Genomic DNA, 13,778 nt, shown 5'->3' with positions numbered 1-13,778 from the left:
TGTACGGTCCGCCTGCATCCCTGCTTGCGATTTTACCAGTGCCCCGGAGCGATCTTGGAGACGGGCCGGGGCGGTGACTCAAAGGCTGTACTACTGAATCCAAACAATGAGCCGGGGCGCGCGGCAGACACGGAAACGTCCGCGGAACCTCGTCCCCCCTCAAAAAATGCTGTTTTCTTTTTCTCTTTTACGGTGAGCTTCTTTCAAACTTCGACGAGTCCGCACCAGCTCCGTTCTGCGGCCCGACCGCAACGTCGCCCCGCATCGGCCTTTCGCTGCAGTCCAACTGTTTCCTCACTTGTCAACAGAGCCGATGGGCTGCGAGAATGCATGGAGATGAAGCGGGCATTCCGCGCCTCCATAACCTCACTTTTCTAAACTAGAGGAAACATTTGCTTGTTGAGAGCTTGTTCGCGCATGAAAAAACGGATTGATAAACCACTTACTACTTTGCCTGAGCGCACTGGCAATTTGCAGCTAGGCATCGTTTTGCACTTCTCTCTGTGCGATTTCAGCTACTGATAGTAGAGAGCCGGCCTCTGCCGAACTTTTTTTATGAGAGGCTGATAATTCCACAGCGAAGATTCCGCACTGGACATGATCAAGCTGCGGACAGACACAATCACCGACACAGACACAATCACCGACACAACAGCAATAACACAGGCGAGCCGAGACACTGCAGCAGAGTAGGAGCGTTGGATGATGTCGCCTACTAGTGGTTTGCGCGCGAAATCTGGGAGGACCGGAAGCCCCGTGACTGGAAAGGGAAAACCGAAACGGCTGTGCGCATTGGTGGCGCGTAACAGACGTATCAGTGCTAGTCGTAAAAGTCGCGGGTCCTCCGACATTTACGCCCACGCTGGCTGCGTACGTTGCGCATTTTACGCTCAATACGACAGCAGTCTGAACAGACACGTTACGTTTTTTGCGCTTAAGCTTACGAACGATACGTGCGTTGCGCACGTAGTCTGAACGCGGCTTTAGGAACAGTAGAAGAGCGCCGTAACCACCGCGCCACCTTGGCGGGGCACATACTTTCTCAGCATTTATGTGTAACAACCCCTAGTCTTGCGAGAGTATGCTTCTGAAAATGCCTATTGTGAAAAATCACTTTTTTGTGTGCAAAAGTGTTCGAATTATTTACTTTGATATTATTCAAAGAAAATTATTTAGTCGCTTAGAACCAGGAAACCACTATCTGGACACGCTTATAGTCTCACGTAACCAGGCACATGCCCACGTTTTAAGTAATTTAAAAGACTAAGTCACACTGCCAACTGTACCCTATATTAACTGAGTTACAGTAGCCGAGCGGTTTTTCGGACTCCAATAATTTAGACATGCGCGCCATTTTGGACTTATTCAGGAACAGTCGCGCATCCGATAGGTACATGTACATTTCAGGGCCAATATTTTGAACTCTATGGTGTCCAAAAGTTAAATTTTTCACACCAAATTTGCTGCCAGCAATATTTCAGACCGATTTTTGCCGAAGGCTTGTTTTTTCAGTGTGACGAATGCGAGCTAGCATCGTTGTCATAAACAAGCGATTTTGTGCGGCCACGAAATTTAGGCGAAGCACTCATCCAGGCGGACTAGCTTGGCTCTGTTCATCGTTGCCATTTGGGGCGATGGAAATAAGGGAACGCTCATTGTGGTCATAGCCGTAGCCTACAAAGAAAGAACGCTCAATTAGAATGAAAATGGAACATGAGCACCGTCTGCTGCAGCTCGCTGTGATATCGCAAGCGAGGTAGAATTGAGGGGGCGGGGAATTCACGTATGCTCTCGTTCCACTCACTTTTTCTCATAAGTTAACTGAATGTTACTGCTTAGCGCAACACGTGCATTTATGTGCATCATAAGAACGACGTGCAGCCGTGCCACAGAACATCGTGAAGTGGCGTGGATATGATGAAAGCATGACTGGCCGAGATATTCTGAGTGGTTATAGTGGTTACAGCTTAGCATGATCCACTTCTACAAAGCATCGCAGCGCATATGACAACTGCCTTGAGCAAGTTGCATGCTAGCTGGCGGCGCGCATGCCAGCCACATCAGCACCCATCAGCGCACACACACTGGTGGCTGCGCCCGCTGTATCGGATAACGCTGGTGTGTGCACATGGGCGGTACGCCGAAGTAGATCCCGCTATGCTAGAACTATTGCATTCAAGTGACATACAAATGAAAAATGGGGAGTGGCGAAGTTCATGATTTAAAGCCAATATTGTTTGCAGAAAAAGTAATATTTTTTTCCTTAACTTTTGGGAATGTTCGATTATTTTGACTATTTCCCAGATCCCGCCGAGTCTGAAAAAACAGTCAACGGCTGTAATATCGAATTACTGATACACTGAAGTATTTTGCAATCCCCTTTGAGTTCGATATATGCTGGATCGACTGTATTAACCCATATAGTTGGCTACATTCAGCAACACTGATACATAACTCTTCTCAGTCTCACTCAGCTGACCAACAAAAACCAGGAGAGTAAGCATTAGCTGAGTGAGTGCCACGTACGTGATGAGCCTGCCAGCTGCTTGCCTGTGGATATTTTTGGCACATAGCACTGTAGCACGTAGCGTGGCGTGCCCATGACAGCCTGGTCCCCTGGAGCCTTGCTCGCCATCACCAGGTTGCATCGAGTGCCAGCATTCTTGGACTTCACTAGACCAATGGGTCGGGCTGCTTCACAAGCCTCACCTGCGTACGTAAAAGCCACACACGGTGAAAAGCGATATACTTTAGAAACATGGTGCAGGGCTAACACGTCAGTTAGAAACGGTAGGGGTTAGTTACCAATTCCCCGAGAGTGCAATGCTTAAGTCGAGGGGGAGGGTGGGTACGACAGGAAGAAATCTTTATCAAGCGAGCCACTGCCCGAGCTTCGAAGTGTCGCTCTTACGTAGGTGGCATTTCTTTTTACTTCAGTCATCATGACAAACAACGGCTTACTTTTTAATTTCTTTTACGTCAACAAATATAAATTTTGCTGCCCCCCCCCCCCCCCCCCCACCCTCATACAGTTCGCTGAACCCCCTAATACTGAAGAATGGGAACGGTTCAGTACTCTCGTTATCAGCTTTTCCATCAACCGCAGCGTCACGCATTGTCATTCCGGTGATCCAGTGACCTGTGATGTGTGCTAATCATTTTTACTCGCGCCTGCACACAGCTAAACATGGCAATCTTTTTTATTTTCACACAACAGAGAGACATGACAGACCCACACGAGCTCTGTGTCCGACCTAAACTACAATATCCAGTCTCCAGGTCTATACGCCATGCGCAGCGCCTATAGGGGCGCCACTGAAAGCCGCCTAGCGGCGGCCGTCGGAACCCGAGGCGGGCCTGATGCGGCAAGCCTGGCCGTGGTGCGCGCGTGCGATCTGCCGTTTGTGCACGTCTCGCGGGCACTTCCGCGGTGACAGTGTGCGCAAGGGGATCGCCCTTTATAATAGCGGACATGTGTTTGATATCACGACCGTCTGAAACTGCATCGCCTCCATATGCATCAAGTGTCTCTTGAAGACTGGCGTAAACAAGGTTGCGTATATATACGAAGTGCAGCTCATTTTGAATGCCCCACTTTCATTACAACGCCACCCTAATTCGTTCATTCCTTGACCTATGAACCAATGCTTTTTCTTTGCTTCATGGTACACGCTTGCTTCGTTTACATGCAATAAATTGCTACAGAAAACTAGGTAGCGTCTTCGAAACTGCGAGCGGTTTCGTAGCGGTGCGACCGCAGGAAAAGCCAGCGAGCTTGCAAATTCTGAGCATCAGATAAATAGCGCATATTGGGCTCCTGTAGCAAGAGTTCAGATTTTTCATGCTTGCGCTTTACCACTGCCTGTACGGCATGGATTTCACGTATTCCGTCGTCAAAAAGGCAGATCAGGTAGATAATTTCATGGGGGAATGAGATATCAGCATATCTGAAAAGCCGCATCACAGGTTAGCCAAGAGCATATTAGATTTAAACTTTATATCCTATTTTATTATTGTAATATCATGTTAATTTCATTTGTATCACCCTCGCGCCCAACTGCAGAATTACAGCGCGCTTTATAACAAGCTCTAGAACATTTAGATTGAATATCAAGTACAGCGACATGTTATGTTTTCGTAATCTTGCCAGCCAACAAGAACACTGGCTCTGGTCTTCAAAGTAATTGCATGGCAAGTTTCAAAACGCATATTGGAAATTGTCTGTTCAATAACCTGCCGCAGCGGGTCAGGCTACTGAGGAAGGTCGAGTTATCGGGACCGAAGTTGACCATCGCCGCCCGCGTTTAAGTGGAGGCGAAACGCAATATGCAACCATGTGCTGTGAGATGTCAATGCACGCTAAAGATTGTCTGGCTAAGCATTTAACAAATCTAATGCGTATTGTATATTCGCGGTAGCGGAGTCAACCAAATTTAAACAAGAAGTGTTCATGGAAGGTGCAATGACAAGCAGAAAACACTAAAAACATAGTTATCAATAGTTATCACTCAGCCCTGCCACACGGTAAATTTAATACCTTTTCCATCGAATGACGTTCATTCAAAATGATATTTGTTTGCTGCTACTCGAGAAAATATAATGATATTCGATGAAAACGACCTTAGGTATCGAATGAGTTTGAGGTACTCATCCGAATGCGATTAACGAGGAAATGTGTTTTCTCGACGCCAGAGACTCGATGAGAAGATACACCCAAAATAAACTACAAACATGCCACCTGCACTAAATTCTACTGTGCTCCTATAATTGTGCAGCTTGTCATGTTTGTGAAATATGCCAAATGCCATCGTAAAAAAAAAAAAAAAAAAAAGAAAAAGAAAAAACTGACACCCATTGCTGCCAGCCAATCTGTAGCCACCGCACCCAGCGCGGGCAGAACAGGTCGCTCTTGCTGCCGCGGTCTGTCGGCGCCGAGTTGCCGACACGGCGAATTTCTTTCGCCACCTTCAGAAACACATGCTCTGTTGATTATGGATAACAAGCGCCTAATTTGATGAAGGAATAAAAAAAATTACTATTTCCAAAGCGCTTCCAGCTACGGCTTTGATGTGAAACCGTTTAGGCGTTTAGGCATAGCGACGACTAGGGCCTAGCACGCGGCCAGAGCGCCGTCGTCGGCTGCTTTCGCGGGAAGCGTCGTTGCGGTAAGCTCGCGGTATCCGATGTGGCAAGCGTTACGAGTTTACCATATGCTTTCTTGATGAGGCCAAGCTAGGGCATTTTTCGACGGGCCTTAATACGCCGAGCGAACGATCTGGCGAAAACGTACGGGAGTCAACGGGGCTGTAGTATGCTGCGCCATAGGGCGATACTCGAAGGTTCTGTAGAAGCGTCTTCGGAGAGTACACTAGATACTGCCTATTTTACGTGTTGATCTTGACACTTGCTTTAGTGCGCAAAGTGTACGCGTTGTTGAAACTCGTACGCGTTTCGCAGTCGAGCGCAGACGTGTGCACCTTCCGTGCCCTTTCGTAAACAAACGCCGCCGACATTGCCGCTGACTTCGTAATTGATAGTCCTAATCAAAAGGCTGGTTACAAGGCATGCAAGACAGGAATGTCAATTTAAAGGCTGCTTTCTTTTACAGCGCAGTGATCTTCGCAACATATTGAAGGCGCGCCAACATTTGCATGTCAATCGCAGTTACCATACTTTGGAAATGGCATTAGCTTTGGTCGTGTAGCAGCGCGTCGAAAAAAAAAATGGCATTAACCAAAACAAATGTCATTCGGTGCGATTGCTTGCTTTCTGCGTCGAAAAACCACGATTCACGGCCGCCGTCGTTCTCGTGAAGCATCACTGGAAACGTATACAAACGTGTTCCTGGCAAGGTTTTATGTCTGTTTGAAAAATCAACTACGCAGCAATTCTTCCCGGACATTACTAAAGATTGACAGCGGCGTTATATCAGTTAAACCACGACCAAAGACGAAAACGCGACGCGCGCGCATAGAGGCTGACATGAACAGCGCCCGACCGAGCCCGCCTACGCTTTGCGGCTTTGGCGACAGGCGGCGTTGTCGGCGTTTTGCGCATCGCCTATATGATTATTCTACAATTTTGAGTATTCGGTTAAATAGCCATGTAATCGATATTCGATTAGATATAAATGGACTATAGACACCAAATTTTGGTGGCATTTTTCTTCTTGTTAATGGCGTGTAAGTCATTTCTGTATATCGATCCGCTCGCAGTTTTTACTTAGGACCGTTAAGTAATTTATTATTGAAATTTCTTTTCTCACCAGTTTCGGTTTTGACATCCGAGAGATGGCTGTGATGTCACAATCATGTCTTGATGCGTGGCATGTAAAAGCAGTGATGCAATCACTCATTCTTCACTTGTAGTGATTCCGGTTCTTGAGGAAGGCTGGCTTTATCATTGCAGTGAACTTAAATGACAGCAGTGATTATATCGCTGTATTTTCATCCCTCTCGTGACCTAGACATGACTGTAGCGTCGTAGCCATAGCTCGGATGTTAAAACCGAAACATGTGAGAAAAATTACAAGGATTCAAAGCTGCTGAACCAAATATTGAGCGAAAGCATTAGCTGCGGGTGACCAAGCGTTCTTCTTCTTCTCTTTTTCTTCTTTCTCAGCCACATATAAAGCCCCGCATTAACCAACCCACATGAACGTGCCTTAGTGGCCTATAGGGATAACGTGAATGCCAGGGTCCTAGCAGGCTGATTCTGACATAACCGTCCCATGTGAAACGACAGACCCAAGTTGGCAGCTCCTGCCAGCCCGTGTGTCACGTGGGGTGTGACGTCACAGTGTCACGTGGGTAAGACGTAACTGCGGCTGGGTCACGCAAAGGCTTGAAAGTGCGATTAATATTGCTTTCGCAATAAAAAAAATCCGATTTTCAGCAGTCGTAGACGAATGTGACATGGTGATCCATGTACAGTAATGTCCAAGGTATCGTTACAAATGATAAAACCCAAACCCAAAAATTAGATGTTATAGTCCTTTAAAGTATAGTTTTCAAATCCTTAAAGTATAGTATGTATTTTAAAGCGAATCATGTTCGTGAAATGCTAGCTTTGCACGGTTTTATTAATGTTGCTCCTCTGGAATAGTATTGCTGCATATGGGCAGCCAAGGAAGGACACTTCCTAGGCATACGCAGCACACTGCTGCAAATGCGTATGCTGGAATAAGTCTTTGTATGCGTGTGTCCCAGATGAGAGGGAGCATGACTGCATTGCCTAGATATGTACAGTGCGGTCCAATTTTAAAGGGAACATGAGATCATGTGGCCGCCGTCCTCTGCAAAGCACTCTCACCAGAGCCGATGACAAGTGATGTACAAGATGTATGCGCAGTAAACATAACTGACTGCTCTTCCTGGAGATGCACACATTGCCATCCATTCGCGCCAGTCTTTCGCGGCAGTGTCTTGAGAACTGTGTAGGCCATGCGATTGCATGTTCCCTTTAACAGTGGACCATACTGTACCTGCCAGGTGCCTGTAGCAGCGCACAGACTCTAGTTGAAGGACATGAGGCCCCTGCATAAAGAGTCTGAGCTAACGGCACGTGTTCTCCTTTGTGTGCAATTAAAGTTCAATCCTACGCAATAAAGAAAACTGCAAGCAAGAATTTCGCTACAAAACGAATCATTTTAGAGGCCCCGGCAAAATGTCCGTAAGATTCATTGCATTCCATTTCTCTCCACAACAAAACACTGTCAAGCTTCAACCCTTCAATAACAAAGGTTCTTGAGGTAGCAATTAACAAGTTTTTTTTGTCCATTAACTATAACAAAAAAAGCAGAGACCTGCATTTCACACCTTGTTTAATATTCCAGATGCTTCTGCGCTGCCAAGAAGCGTTTTCATGAGTGCGGCCTTATTTATTTAGGAGTGGCCGATGATAACGAGTGTGAAAATTATTTTTAAAGATTTTTTTTGGTGGCTACTGATTTATTTCCGATCAGTTCAAATGGGTATGCATCACCTATCCGAGCTCATAAAAAGGCAGGTCCCAACAAAAAAGTAAGGCACCAGGTAATGGAAGTGGAAGGCCTAGAGTAATTCGGTACAGTAGAGACCCACCCCCAAAAAGTGGCCGCTGTGGCCAAGATTGAATCCACATCCTTAGGGACCAGCAGTCAAGTGCCCTAATCACCAAGCCACCACGACGAGGCCTTTAGTGGTTGTTCGCTCAAGTCTTGTACAGACAGATCAGGTGTAAGCAGAGCAGGAAAAAGCGCTGGGCGCGCTACAGCAGGGCTTTCATCGGGAGTGGCAGTTGGAGAGCAATCTGTTTATCCTACTACAGTGCGTATAACTTGTGATGGGAGAGTGTAGAGAGAACTGTGGCAGAGCTCCTAGATGTGGAGAAGGCATACAACTGCGTAGAGTATGGTACCCTGTGGAATGAGCTACACTTCAAGAGATTGCCTCAAGACATGGTCACCCTGCCCAGGGCTCTCTACACAAAAACCCAGGTAGCCGCAGAGTGTCAAGGCCTTCAATGTTGTCCAGTTGAAGTGCATCGTAGTCAGCAAAATATTTTGGGTGCTCTTCCTGCCGTTATTCACGCTACTGCTGAGCAATCTAGACGATGGACTGAAAAGGTGTGGTGAGAGCTTCGACGTGATGTATACGGACGGTGGGTGGTTAGTGTAACAGATTGTCAGAACCCTCCTCTATGCCAACATGCTTGAGGCAGGCTAAGGCAGGCCTCTAGAAGCTGCTGGATGCCTGTACTGTATATGCTCAAGGAAGAGCACGTTGTTGGGTCGGTCTTGTGTCAAGTCTGATGTAGAACTGAAGCTGCTGCTGCAAGGGCATGAATTCCCGAGGGCATCAACATACATATAAAGATACCTCAAGGCACATATCATGGCACAGTGTATAAAGTACCAATGATCATGGACACTAAAGCAATCTGTTAGGTCAAAGAGAAGGTGCTTTAGAGCATAGCAATGATAGATTTGAGAGCAGTACCTGTACCTAACGCAGCAGCTAAGCCTGATCTCGGCAGGTACTGAGTGAACAAAAGATGCTCCACACAAAAGCGGTTCTATAACAAGTTCCTATGGAGTAGGCACCATTTTTTTCCCTTTCATTTCTATTTCTGAGCGCAAAATTAATACTGCCGCGAAACCTTCAAAACTGTATTTGTTGGTTTTTAACAGCCGCCAACATACAGGCTTATCCCTCTGATTCTGGATCGCGTATCAGTTCCGTAATCTTTGTTAATGCTCGATGTCGCGAGTCACACCTTTATCAGTTTCGCTGTAGCTCAAGATGCACCAAGATCTATCTCGAAGATTCCGGCCACTCGTGTGTCTTTCCACAATGTTCCAGCCCGTGCTGGTAGCTGTTTGCGACATCTAGATTGTTCTGTGCAGCCTTTAAATTGAGCGTTGACGAGTGTGACAGGCATTCTTTGTTCGACGATCGACCAACACGTTTGCTGCTATCGCCGCCGCCGAGTTGCTTAGTTCTTTTGCGGGCGCAAGTCAGCCCAATAAAGAGTTAATTTCCGTACCATCAAGCCTGTGTCTTCATTTGTGTCATCGACCCTGGTTACCACCACGTGACAATATTATATTATTGTTATTAGCTTGCTAGAGGTGGTTCTAAGTTTTGCTTTAGTACAACCATAAGGGAGCAACGCAGTTGACAGGGAAGTGACACCGTGCAATCAAAAGGTAATGTACACAACAAATGCCTCCTTTATTGTCCATCCCATTATAAACGAGCAACCCTCATGTCCAGTCTAATTCAACAAAATCCAAAGTCCAGTATAACAGTACCACTACCGACATTGCCAATGTTGCTGTCGAAGAATTGCTTTCATATGTTGGGCTGTTGGTCTGCTGCCATGCCTGCCCCACTCCAAAAGTCAAAGCTTTAAGCTTCAAAAGAAGTATCAAAGGAAGCTTCAAGTACGGAGGCTTTGTTGCTGGAAAGGATGAAATGGTCGTCTCACCAGATTCCAAACTGCCAATGCATGGCGAAAGCAGCATGGTGCCGATGACACTGCGCCTGAATGTTTGCTTGTCCATGAGGAGTTAACGAGTAATGCCATAGCAAAGAATATGTGTCCATGTGCACCCATGACGAACATGCGGCCACTGATAGCCTCCTAAGTTGTGACAGCACAATTCTGCAGCTGATGCAAAGCAAGTGAAGGCAGGTAACAATGACCCTTTGCACATTATCAGGTTCATGCTCGTTCATCTTGTAGTCCTGTTTTCACCATAATGAAATTTTTGTGAGAAGAAGTGGTTGGAGGTCTCACATCCCATAAACACGCCTATTCCCCATGTAGGTCGCCTGAACCGATTTCCTATGGACCCTTTAGCCAACGGCCAAAGCAACTAAAGCGAGCTACAAAGCTTCAGTGCCAGCTTTATTTTTTCTGTAATGGTCTTGAGTGTTGGGAAATTATGTGCACCTAAAAATGCTTTTTTTTCTTCTTTATTTTCACATCAGAGATACAAAACGTTTGCAAAAACTGCTGGGCTAATAGCCGAAGCTAGTATAAGCCCAATGTACACATTTGTTATAACAGCAACAGAAGATACCAACATGAAACTCAGTTATAAATGATCAGTGAACAAAGTAATAGCGAGCAACACTCAACAGCAGACATAAAAAGATGAACAAACATAACTCTCAATCTTCGAAAAATAGAAGCGCTTAACTGAAAACAGAAAATTGTTAGCCATTTTAATTTCAAGTGGTACACTATTCCATACTTTCGCCCCACAATATTGAATTAGGTGCTGACCATAGGCGTTTCAGGTTACAGGGTAATTAAAATTAATATTGCTTGCATTTCTAGTGCTCCTGTTAGGCAACACAAAAATATAAATTGAGAGCGGGCAATTGTTCTGTAAAATATTATTTACTACCATTGCGATTCTCATTTCGTATAATAATGGAAACTGCAAAATCTAACTTATTGAGCAAAGGAGCACTAGACTGATACTTGTTCGAGTATGTTATTATTCACAGAGCTCTTTTCTGCAAAGAGATAATTTGATGACTGTAAGACTTGTATGTACTAGCCCATGACTTGCAGCAGTAAGTCAAATGACAATGAAAAAGAAAAAAATAAATGATCTTCAGTACAGATATGTCCAGCAACGCCCATGTTTTATATAAAATGTGACAAGCTGAAGCAAGCTTGGAGCACAGGGTATCAATATGTTTGTGCCAATTAAGGTTCTTATCTAGAGTTATGCCGAGGTATTTAATGGTGTCAACTTGCTCAATTAAAACGTTATTGAGGCAAATATGTAATCGTGTATCTGTGATATGTTTGTGCCTTGACCTAAACAGGATATACCTTGTTTTCACAGCATTTAATCTCAGTCTATTAGCCTTAAACCATGCAGAGATGTTACTTCACTCGCGTGTCTTAGCCTCAATTTCAGTTAGAGTTTTGCCTGTAAAAACTTTTGCAGTGTCATGAGCGTACATCACCGTTTTTCAATTCTGCATACAGAGAGGAAAATCGTTAACATCAATAGAAAACAGTACAGGGCCTAGGACTGACCCCCGGGGCACTCCAGCACAGACAGGTTGTCGAGATGATTTTAAGTGTTTTAGGTGGACAAATTGTTTTCTGTTAGTAAGGTAGCTTGTAAAGAAATCAAGAGTGGAATCCCTAAACCCATAGTGCTCTAGCTTCTGAATTAAAATGTTAACAGTATCAAATGCTTTTTTTGAGTCCAGGAACAAGGTTATGAATATTTCATTATTATGCAAAGATGTACATAACTCTTGAGACAATGCCATTACTACTGTAGATGTAAACCTGTTATTCCTGAAGCCATGTAGACAGTGAGATATTATTCCAGATCTCTCCAAGTAGTCATTTAGTTGCTTTGCGATAAGTGTTTCGGACACAGTGTTAATGATACTCAAAACTGAGATTGGACGGTAACTGCCTGGATCATTACTATCCCCTTGTTTGTAAACTGGTGTAACTCTCATCATCATCATCAGCCTGACTATACCCACTGCAGGGCGAAGGCCTCTCCCATATTTCTCCAACCCGGTTCTGTGCCAGCTCCATCCACTTGACCCCTGCGAACTTGACCTCATCCGCCCACCTAACTTTCTGCCGGCCCCTGCTACGCATTCCTTCCTTTGGAATCCAGTTTGTTACCCTAAGCGACCATCGGTTATTCTCTCCTCGCACTACGTGTCCCACCCATGCCCATTTCTTCTTCTTGATTTCCACTAGAATGTCAGTAACTTTTCTCTTATTTATTTCTCTGACCCAATCTGCATGCTTCCTATCTCTTAATGTTACCCCTACCATTTTTGGTTACACAGCACTCTGCACTGTCCTCAACGTAAGTAGAACCCTCTTGGTTAGCCTCCACGTTTCAGCCCAACAGGCGAGTACAGGTAAGATGCAACTGTTGTATACTTTCCTCTTGAGCGATACCGGTAAGCTGCTAGTCATAATCTGCGAGTGCTTGCCAAATGCGCTCCATCCCAATCTTATTCTTCTTGTTATTTCCTTTTCATGGTCCAAATCTTCGGTTACTACCTGTCCTAAGTAGACATATTCGCCTACTACTTCCAGTAGTTCGCTACCTAACGTAAACTGCTGTTCCTTCCCGAAGCTGTTGAACATTACCTTAGTCTTCTGCATATTGATTTTAAAGCCTACCTTTTTTCTTTTCCTGTCTAGGTCATTAATCATTATTTGCAGTTCATCCCCCGAGTTACTTAGCAAGGCAATGTCATCAACAAATCGCAAATTACTGAGGTATTCTCCATCTACCCTTATCCCCCAAACTGCTCCCATTCCAAGTCTCTGAATACTTCCTATAAGCAAGCTGTGAATAGTAAAGGAGAGATCGTATCTCCTTGCCTAAAACCTTTCTTTATGGGAATTTTGTTACTTTCTTTATGCATAACTATGGTTGCTGTGCAGCCACTATATATATCTTCCAGCACTTTCATGTATGGCTCGTCTACCCCTTGATTTCGCAATGCCTGCATCACCGCCGCGGTTTCTACTGAGTCAAATGCTTTTTCGTAATCAATGAATGCTATGTATAAGGGCTGGTTATATTCCGACCATTTTTCTATCACCTGGTTGATGGTATGGATATGATCGATAGTAGAGTACCGTTTCTGAAAACCTGCTTGATCCTTTGCTTGATTGCAGTCTAAGGTTGTACTGATTCTATTAGCGATTACCTTATACGTAACAGACAGTAAGCTGACTGGTCTGTAATTTTTAAGATCCTTAGCGTCCCATTTCTTATGAATGAGGATAATAAATTTGCATTCTTCCATGGTTCCGGTACCGTCGATGACACCAGGCACTGCGTATAGAAGGCGTCCAGTTTTTCTAGCACTATATCCCTCCCATCCTTCAACAAATCTATAGTTATCTGATCCTCTCCAGCTGGTTTCCCCCTTTTCATAGTTTCTAATGCTTTCTTGACCTCGTCCTTCGTCACTGGTGGAACGTCTGACTATTTTTCCCTATTGCCAATCTCAATACGATCCTGACTACTTTGGCTATTGCAGAGATCTGTATAGACCTCCTCAGCTACTTTGACTATCTTGTCCATATTCGTGATGACGTTGCCCGCCTTGTCCCCTTAGAGCATACATCTGGTTTTTGCCTATGCCCAATTTCTTCTTTACCACTTTAAGGCTTCCCCCGTTCTTTAGAGCGTGCTCAATTTTCTCCATGTTATACTTCCTTATATCGGCCACCTTGCGCTTATTGATTAGCTTTGATATCTCGGCCAATTCTAT

The 13,778-nt window shown here is 44.9% G+C and overlaps 1 protein-coding gene across 3 annotated transcripts in view; it reads right to left on the bottom strand.

Annotated features, from left to right (window-relative positions):
- Positions 1-13,778, bottom strand: part of LOC146180064 (uncharacterized) — a 33,398-nt gene that overhangs the window by 7,380 nt on the left and 12,240 nt on the right. For 2 of the 3 annotated variants that reach the window (XM_084579407.1, XM_084579408.1), the window contains exon 3: positions 2,527-2,709. In XM_084579407.1, the coding sequence (XP_084435533.1) occupies positions 2,527-2,635 (109 nt within the window). In that variant the 5' untranslated portion in view covers positions 2,636-2,709. The remainder of the gene's footprint in view (positions 1-2,526; positions 2,710-13,778) is intronic. The other variant, XM_084579409.1, reaches the window with a different exon arrangement.

Source organism: Amblyomma maculatum, chromosome 9, assembly GCF_055883805.1.
Source record: "Amblyomma maculatum isolate TAMU_Amacu chromosome 9, ASM5588380v1, whole genome shotgun sequence".
Classification (NCBI taxonomy): Eukaryota; Metazoa; Arthropoda; class Arachnida; order Ixodida; family Ixodidae; genus Amblyomma; species Amblyomma maculatum.
This window is presented reverse-complemented; position numbering and strand designations above follow the sequence as displayed.